A 9,744-nucleotide genomic window follows, 5' to 3' on the forward strand; every position below is an offset into this window, starting at 1 on the left:
TTATGCAAATACTTGCTTTAGTCTAGCAGATTTCTGTCTATAGGGGAAGACAGAAGGTTTCTGTATATATAGAAGAATAGAGGAAACCATTCAGAAGTAACTCCACATGTTATTCTTGGTTCTTGGGGCCTGGCAGTAATGATGGATTTCAGTGTATTCTTCTTTAGCGGGCTTATTGTTCATGCTCTTCAATTTTTTTAGCATGGTGCAGTGAGGTTTGCAGAGAAATTATATCATACCCAATCTAAAAATAAATAGAACCTTAATGTACCAATAGAAGAGAATCTATGTAGATCAAGATTATACTGTGGAGTCCAGTGGTGGGTTGCTCCCGGTTCGTCCCAGTTCGGGCGAATCGGTAGTGGCGGCGGCAAGCTCTGCCCACCCGCCTGGATGTCATCATGGACACTGTGCATGCACAGAAGGTTCTGCGCATGCGCAGAAGCACCATACATGAGCAGGTGCTCACAGTTCCGAACCAGTAGCAAAAGTAAGTGAAACCCACTATTGGTGGAGTCCTTGGTGGTTTCTGAGCTTGGCTGTTTGCTTGCTGATGTTTCATTACCCAACTAGGTAACATCATCAGTGCTAGTGGGTGTGATGTTTGTTCTCTGTTTATATACTGTAGCTTGCTCTGCCAGTGTTGGTGGGGGTATGGTTTTTTGCTTGGTAATACACTGGCAGGGCAAGCTACGGTATATAAACAGAGAGCAAACTAGCACTGATGATGTTAGCTAGTTGAATAATGAGACATCTGCAAACAAGACATCCAAGCTCACAGAGCACCAAGGACTCCATAGAACCTTAATATCGGTAGGAGTATGATGTGATCAGAAGTATGTACAGGAATTAGAATGAAAAGATCTATGTGAGTTGGTATGGAGAACTATACACTGTGCCTTTAGTCCATTTCCTATGAGAAAAACATCTCAAGATAACTTCCTGTTGCATGGTTTTCACTGAGCAAGCAATTGATAGGCAACAGAAGTTATTTGATTATTATTTTGTTAGTAAGATAACTAATATTGGACCATTATTTTAACCATAAAGACTTCACTGAAAAGAACCATTGCACAATGTAATGGATCTTGCTAACTGGATAGAATCCTTATCTTTAAAATAATATTTTCTGTATTAATCATCTCACCTTAATTTTTCCTTCTAAATGCTGCTACTTGAATGTTGCCTTTATTAATTTACACCAAAATATACTACAATTTCTCTTTGTGATTTCTCATAGAATATTTTTTCATATATTGCAGAGATCTCTTTAACAAATAAGTGAGGTTTGATTCAAGCACCTCTTTGTCTTGCGTTCATATTTCAGTTTTATTAAATGTCTTTGGTTTCATAAGAACCTAAAACCATGTAACTGTGATCAATGAAGTATATGTTTTCCTAACTTGTGTGAAATAGAGAAAAAAAATAACCATATCTCAAATGACATTTCATTTTTATCAAGTTTACCTTGGACATCATGAACTTTTTATCATTATTTTTATATTTTTATTTGTATTCTTTTCAGAAAAAGCCTTCAAGCACTTTTTTTTTTTTTTTTTGCAAAAGAAATAACAGCTAGATATTTTATTTGAATTATATTTTTGTGATATTTTTTTTGGTGACTTTTTTGGTGATTGTGTGATTTTTGGATACTTTTACAATCTTCAGGTTCTCTACAAAGAAAATTTGGGGCAGGCAACCCCAACACCAGTTACTCCTGAGATGGAAAGAGCCAAACGCAATCAAGAAAACATTAGCTTGGTATTGGAAAAAAAAAAAGAAGTAACTTAAAATAACAAATTTGATCAATCTTGTCCTGCATCTAATATAGCTCAATCCTATTCATTTTATATTTTTTAAACACAACACTCCTTTTATTGTCATTTTTGTTCTTCTTCTTGTTTTTATTTCACCCTGTAACTTTTTAACCATTTTGTTTCCTGGGTTATGTGTCTACCCATGTACTGTAGTGATTGCACTCTTACTTCATAGTAATCCAGCTTAACAAAATTGCTCACAAACAAGCATCTAATCTTTGATTTTTCAACACTTTATTGTATGTTGTGTAGGTTTTGTACAAAGAGAGCCTGGGAAAAGGAACCCCAACTTCGATCACTCCAGAGATGGAGAGGGCCAAACGCAATCAAGAAAACATTAGCTCGGTATTTTCAAGAACAACCAATTTATATTTTATATACTTTATATATACTTACTGTTTACATATATATATATATATATATTCTATAATGTTCAAAATATTTCCAGAATCCAGACTAATAACTGCATTAGTGTTATAGATTTATGTTGGTATTTAGAAACTAATATATTATCTAAGCATATGATCTGGTTTTTAATGGTGCAATATTTCTGCTTAAGCATGGCTTAAGGACTTTAAATTGCCACTGTCTTCAGTAAAGAGCTAGACTTAAAAAAAAAAGATAAATAGCCTTTATATTGTTCATGTTACATGGATCAAAATGATCTTTGCATTTTAGGCTTTAAAAAAAAACCCAAGCCTGCATTAATCTAAATATAAGTTTTAAGATTTCCTCAGAGTGCCTTGAAGCAGTTCTTTACAAATATTTTTAACTATTTTATGTCCAATAATGTAAGACCTAAAAAGAAGGAAGGAAGGAAGGAAGGAAGGAAGGAAGGAAGGAAGGAAGGAAGGAAGGAAGGAAGGAAGGAAGGAAGGAAGGAAGGAAGTCAACACAATTGTAGACGTCAAGGTACACATGTCTTTTGTGTAAACACACAAAGGCATTTGAGCCCCATTGAGATGATGGTGGAGCTACTTCGGGCACCAACATTGGCTTTCTGTGATTTTAATCATTCTCAGAAGTCCAATCCTGGACTTCATGATCTGTTCTCCCCTTTTGAGCCTTATGAGTACTAATCACAGAGTTGGTTTCTATCTGCTATAGGGTCTCCCTTCCTTACATTTTTTCCCAGTCTAGGAGCAAGTGAGACCACCCTTGCCTTAAGTGTATCACTTGTGCTTCAGGTTTGCATGCAAAGAGTTTGAACCAAGTGCTTTAGGGGGCTGCCAAATTATGATAGAAGCACCATTGCCTTTGGAGCAACCAAAATCTAAAGCTAGCACTTTTTCTTGGAATGGCATACGGTTGATTTGAGTGCCTGGGATTAAGACGGGCTGTTTTATTGCACCATGTTGGAAATAGGCCACGTTTATAAGCAGAAGGTCTTAGAACCTTCTATTAGCCATGCAGAAAAACCACAACGAAGAATCAGAGACAATGCAAAACAGTTCTGTGTTCTGTTGCTGTGGTTTTGAAAGCTATCTCCTTAGAACCCTTCAGGTTGAGTAGGTTAAGACAGTGGTCCCCAACCTTTTTATCGCCGCGGACCAATCAGCCTTTGATAATTTTACCGTGGCCCGCTGAGCGCGCACAGGGGTGGGGACTTTGGGCCACACGTGTGTACCTGCGCGGGGCTCTCTTCCCTGGAGCCTTTGCGCACGGCCCAGGAGCTTTTGCGCACAGCCCAGGAGCTTTTGCGCACGGCCCAGGAGCCTTTGCGCTGCAGCGTTCATGTCCCCCGGCCACTGCGCGGCCCGGTGCCAGGTACTCCACGGCCCGGCACCGGTCCGCGGACCGGGGGTTGGGGACCACTGGGTTAAGAGATTGTATAGATTTTTTTAAAAAAAAAAACAATATTACACGCCCAATAACTTTTTAAGATCAAGAGTTAGTAAAGAATAAATGTTTCTGATATGCCTCTAAGCTTGTTTTCATATTTGGCATTTCTTGATTCCTTACAACTTCTAAATGAAGCATCTTTTAAAAATCTGTTCACTAATGGCTAGTAACATTAATTCAAACTCTCTAATGTTGTCAGATCCTCTATTCAGATAGCTTCCGGAAGCAAGTACAAGGTAAAGCACCTTTTGTCTTCGATACCCCTGAAATGAGGCGTGTTCGGGAGACACAGCGGCACATTTCCACAGTGAGTACTGCTTTCTATGAAAGCCAAGAAACAGCCCAAGCAAACTATCAACAGTAACATATTTTAAGATACAATAATTCAAATGTAACATCCAAAGCAGAAACTAAAATTGGCTTGTGGAGTTTGGACAACTTACTATATAAACTTTTCATAATTTCAGTGGGTAAGCAGATATTAAGCACTTATTTAAAATAACTTTCCCCAACCTGATGCCTTTCAAGCAAAAAATACTATGGATGCCTTATTTAATCAGGAAAATCAATTATTGGGGAAATAATTCCTAGTTATTAGAGGCTGAAAATTATGAGTCTTGTACTCCACTACTAATTCTTACCAGGTAAGCTATCTCAAATATGACTATCTGGAATGAATTTGTATTTTTTTTAAAAAAATTCCAGGTGAAATACCATGAAGATTTTGAAAAGACCAAAGGTAGTTTCACACCTGTTGTCACAGATCCCATAACAGAACGTGTAAAGAAGAATATGCAAGACTTCAGTGACATTAACTATAGGGGCATTCAGAGAAGAGTTGTAGAAATGGAGCAGAAACGAATAGGTCAGGATCAAGAACTGAATAACCTAACAGGTATATCTTATCTTATATTGTATGGATTTTCCTAAATGAAGCATACAAAACTATAATGCATTGTGTCAAGATACGTGGCAGAGAATTAATTTTACTAAATATGTTTTTTTAAAAAAAGTTGATTTATCTTGAGAGTTTACCTGTACTAAGCTATGTCTAAACCAAATCTGCTTGTAAAATCCATTCTTCATAGCATGCAGACTTTATTCTGCACAACAGCGAGTTTATATTGAGGTCTATTGAGTTAATGGTCTATTCCAGATTCAATTGTTAGGAAAGTATCTTAGATCATCTAACCATAATTGTTTGTTATGTTTACAGAGGATAACAACAGCTTTGTTGTTTCTCAGTCAAACCACATTTCAAGCATAACTACTAAACTAGTTTTCTAAATGTGGCTTGTAAAAACGACAAGCATTCATTTACTTATATCTTGACTGTTTGATTGCAAAGTCAAACTGCAATAACACAAAACAACATCCCACTCTCATCCTACGTTTCTTCAGGCCTTCGTGTTTGGCGAACCAATCCTGGATCAGTCTTTGACTATGACCCAGCAGAAGATAACATTCAGTCGAGAAGCTTGCACTTGCTGGCAGGTATGTTGTGCTATTTGTGAAATTGTGAGCATCGTACCAATAGAAAAGAATATTTGAGCTTCATTATGGATGAAACACAAAGTGGCAGCTTATTGTTTTAGCTCTCTCAAAATGCAGCTTTATGTTAGGAATTTAACATATCTTACTTTCCTGCTAAGTAAGAAACCACAGTGTTCCCCCTCACTATTATTTCTTCACCTCTGGCTCCCAGTTCAAGCCAAGCGACGTAGCCGAGAGCATTCACGTTCCGCCAGTGCTGTCAGTCTCAGTGGCGGGGATGAAAAATCTGAGCATTCAGAGGCCGCCGATCAGCATTTGTCATATTACAGCAATGGAGGCTTCTTTCCTACAACTGCAACAGGTAAAAACATAAATAATTTCCCATCAAATATATATGAGGGAGCCACTAACTACTGGAGGTAGCTGACGGAGTAAAAAATCCTATTCTACCCAACTCTTAGTTTTGGTTTCAATACAGTTTTAAAACCTTAACCTGTGAAGTGTGGTGAAGTGTAGTGAAGGTTGGACTAGAAGACCTCCAAGGTCCCTTCCAGCTCTATTCTGACCGATTGATTAATATTTTAATATTTTAATTATTCTTCTACTTATTTTATAACTTGTAAACTGCCCAGAGTCACCTTATACGGGAAATTGGTGGCATAATTTGTGTGTATCTGAAAAATTTAACAAATAAAAACTAATAGAAACTAAAATAGAACGAAAAAGGAGGGAGAAAAAAAAAGCTAAAAGTGTAGAAAGGAAAAAAAAGAAGAAATATAGAAAGAAGAAAATAGTATAAAGAAAAATATAAAGAAGTGGCTTCCAATCTTTTTCACTATGGTCATATTTTAACTTCTCTGTCAAAGTTACCTCACGACTCTCTTCTTTTTATAACCTATCCTATCTAATCATCAAAAACATAAATCATAAATTCCTTTTTTTCCCTTTTGGCTTCCATTTGCTTACTCTCCTCATGAGCCATCTATTTAGAATTTAATCAGCTTCCCTGCAGTTTGATAGAAAGGCCAGAAGAGCATTGTTAGTGCCAAAACTCAAGATTTATTTTATGTGTTAAAAAAATGATAGAAAAGATGGAACTGGAAGGAAAACTACATATTTTTTGCCAGTCTTGAAAAATTATCATCAAGTGGAATGTCATACAAAACTTGTAATTCATTGTTCAAAACAATTGAGCATGGATAAAGCAGAATGGGAAGACTAAGAATAATGCAATATTTTGGCTGCTGTAGTATCAACACTAGCTACTATAACAGCCACACATTATTTTTATACCTACATAAGGGTTGGTTATAGCATGATAACACCTTCTTGGGAATGCAACATATAAATGCCACAATTTATTTAATGTACAATACCAGAGTGATTCTTTTCAACCTGGAAAAAGTACTAAAAAGTAGCAACACCCTTTTATGCCAAAAAGAAAAAAAAATGTTAGTACCATCTCTGTGGGCAATATTCTTTTACAATTTTTTTTACAGAGAGATGTTCTAACAATACATACATCAGTGCTATATTAATGTATAGCTTCAACCACTAACAAAATTTGAAAAACATACCCAGTATTCAAGCACCATTTAAACATGTATTTTGAAAACACACTGGAGTGTTTTTTGGTTTTTTTTGCTTCTTCTGATATATTTCAACTTCATTTCCTTCATTAGTGGATTACAAACATGCCAAAACTGTAGAGCTGCCACAACAAAGATCATCTTCTGTTGCGACTCAACAGACTACAATATCTTCCATCCCCTCTCATCCATCCACTGCAGGGGTAAGTAAAACTATCCAACAAAAGTATCTATAAAAATGGTGTTTTCTGCAGGCAGAGGGTATTTCTGAATTGAGCCTATGTACAGGTGAGTCCTCCACAAGCCAATGACCTCATCAGAATGGTTGAACCTGATTCATGACATCAAGGTTTGCTCCTTACATGCTTACATATAAGGTCATGGTGGCAAATTGTAATGGGAAGGAAACTTGGATTATGTTAGATTATACTTTAACATTAACTCATCATTGCCTGCCCTGTGTGGAAGGGTTGCCATTTCTTGGGAGTAAAATAGAACCTTCATATGTCTGAATGAATGGTCATCTTTGGAATGAATATTTATTCACTTGAGGGACTGAGGTATATTATTAATGTGTTTGGGAGGGAGGTCTTTATATTCAAAGCTTCACAAAAGTGTTGAATTGATTGTTCCCTGTACTCTTGTGTTTATGCTAGTAACATGTGGATATTATTTTTCTCCCTAATATGATCACAATAGAAGACTTATCGTGCTATGTATGACTACACAGCATCGGATGCTGATGAAGTCTCTTTCAAAGATGGTGATGCAATTGTCAACGTCCAAGCCATCGATGAAGGATGGATGTATGGAACTGTGCAAAGAACAGGCAAAACAGGCATGCTTCCAGCCAACTACGTAGAAGGAGTTTAAACGGAGACTCACATTGACATGGACAATAAGAAAGCCCTTTATGCCACATCAGTTCAGTACAATTCATAAGAAGTCGCCAAAAATGCCTTATTTTCTCTCTCTTGATACATGTGAAGAATTGTCTGGCATCTAAAACTTTCAGGAAACATTATCCATCCTAGTTTGACTAGGTGTTTAAAAGAGAGTTTTGGGTACTTGAAATTCAGTACGTCATCCCTCTTTTAATTCAGCTGAATTTGTACGATTCAGTTTATTTTCACGAATCATTGAATTGTATTGGTTTATGTGGTTTTTCCAAGAGATGCAGTGATCACACACGATAGTCTAAACACAGCCGGATGTATCCATGTCTGTTTCTAGTATACACCACCTTAAACTAGTTAAAAGTGGAAAGCCTCTCTTCTGCTCTACTTAGAGAATGCTGATGTGATGCATGCATTGTTAATCTGCGTGTTCTTGGGTCGCAGTGCTGTTAATTTCCTCTCAAATTAGTGACTAATAAATGTCATGTTTCCGCAAATCTATTATGTGCTGTATTTCATTTTATTTACTTATTTGCTTCTCAGAGTCCTTGCTGTTGTGACTACAACAGTACAATAAAATTATCCAAAGTAGTGATAAAACATCGATAATATTAATACTAAAAAAAATTCAAAATGCAAATTAATTCTAAAAGTATTTGATGCTAACATGTAGCCCATGAACTTGAGTGTGTTCACCCATCGATCTCCAGAAGCTTGCCAAAGCATCCCCATCTTTACCATCTTCTGAAAATCGGGAGCAAGTCGGGAGCAAATCGGGAGCAAGTCCAAGGGTTATCCCATAGCACATGAGACATTACAGAAATTTCAACACTTCCTCCTGACCTCAGCCTCCCTTACTTCATAAAACTAGGGAACCAACAATATTAACCACATGTACATATGAAGCAGGAAATTTCTGGCTGGAGGTTGCCCAATAAATACCGTTGTCCAAATCATATATGGCTTCATAAGGCTTTAAATTGCAGCCAGAAGCTGTGAGTAACCAATGCAGGGCCTGCATCTGGAGGCCACTCATTTGCACCTATTGTAGCTTTCAAGAGGATATTAATACATGTATGATCCATGCACATGAGATACTTTGCTCTTCTGAAATCTTCCATTCTAGATATAGCCACAGCTAGCGCATCCCCTAAAGCTGGGTAAAAGCCCTACTGACCAAGCCTTCCACCTGCCCTTCTAGCAGTAGCTATGGGTCCAGGAAGACCTGCATGTGATAGACCTGCCCATTAGCAGTGGTTCCCTGTGAAGAGAGAATGCTGGAGAGAGATGCTTAGTAGGCAAGTTGCATCTTGCTTGGGTTAAACCTGTTTCACTTCACTCACACCCCAACAGCCTCCAGATAACAGGATAAGACTTTGTATCATGGGTTTAGTTCAGGAGGACATATTGCAATTGGGTATCACCAGTATAATAACAACACTGCACCTTGAAACAGTGGCTGCAATTCTTCTAGGAGACTGGAAGAATGTTTCCCCATTTACATAATTTTATTAAAAGCTGTAAGATTTAGGAGCTGCATCTCCCTTCATCAGATGCAAAACTAAACTGATGCTGGATTAAAACTGGGTTGTGGGCAGTGTGATGAAGACAGGTTGATTACCCAGATGCAGACAACACAGGAGACAGAAATAACTTTTCCATTTATCATTGTAATGTTAAAAATCCATTGTTTAACTTTTTAACATATGTTGAATTCAGCAATCTCTTGGTTAACTAATGGTCGTTTTGAAATCTGCAACAGGGAATCCTGGGAGGTTGAACTCTGATGCAGACTTCCAAGAGATCAGTTTGAAAAAAATGACACTTTAATTGCATAATTGAACAAGAGATTGCTGAACCCGCATATATTAAGATTTCAGGCCTCAAAAAGATAGAAACAGACTATAAATTGGAATCTGGCAGAATGTTCATACTTTTCACACTGACATTTTAAACAATGGGGGCGTCCTTCCTTAATCTACAATCTACTTCATCGGAAATTCTTGGGTTGCTTTTTCAGAATCAAAGTCCAATTCACTATAGTAAGATTTTCCTGCTTTCCTGAGAACAACAGTAATTTTAGCTTTCTCCCCAGATCTTGGCCTC

General features: G+C 37.2%; 1 protein-coding gene across 21 annotated transcripts in view; it reads left to right on the forward strand.

Moving 5' to 3' along the window:
* NEB (nebulin) overlaps positions 1-8,139 on the forward strand; it is a 210,280-nt gene extending 202,141 nt beyond the window's left edge. For 17 of the 21 annotated variants that reach the window (XM_070944263.1, XM_070942819.1, XM_070943304.1 and 14 more), the window contains 8 exons: positions 1,669-1,761; positions 2,070-2,162; positions 3,859-3,966; positions 4,365-4,554; positions 5,061-5,153; positions 5,365-5,514; positions 6,836-6,945; positions 7,442-8,139. In XM_070944263.1, the coding sequence (XP_070800364.1) occupies positions 1,669-1,761; positions 2,070-2,162; positions 3,859-3,966; positions 4,365-4,554; positions 5,061-5,153; positions 5,365-5,514; positions 6,836-6,945; positions 7,442-7,615 (1,011 nt within the window). In that variant the 3' untranslated portion in view covers positions 7,616-8,139. The remainder of the gene's footprint in view (positions 1-1,668; positions 1,762-2,069; positions 2,163-3,858; positions 3,967-4,364; positions 4,555-5,060; positions 5,154-5,364; positions 5,515-6,835; positions 6,946-7,441) is intronic. The other 4 variants (XM_070943071.1, XM_070944097.1, XM_070944177.1 and 1 more) reach the window with 1 other exon arrangement.
* The last annotated feature ends 1,605 nt before the right edge of the window (positions 8,140-9,744 follow it).

The sequence above is a fragment of the Pituophis catenifer genome, unplaced genomic scaffold, assembly GCF_029215685.1.
Source record: "Pituophis catenifer annectens isolate HBS135680 unplaced genomic scaffold, rPitCat1.0.hap2 SCAF_1, whole genome shotgun sequence".
NCBI lineage: Eukaryota > Metazoa > Chordata > Lepidosauria > Squamata > Colubridae > Pituophis > Pituophis catenifer.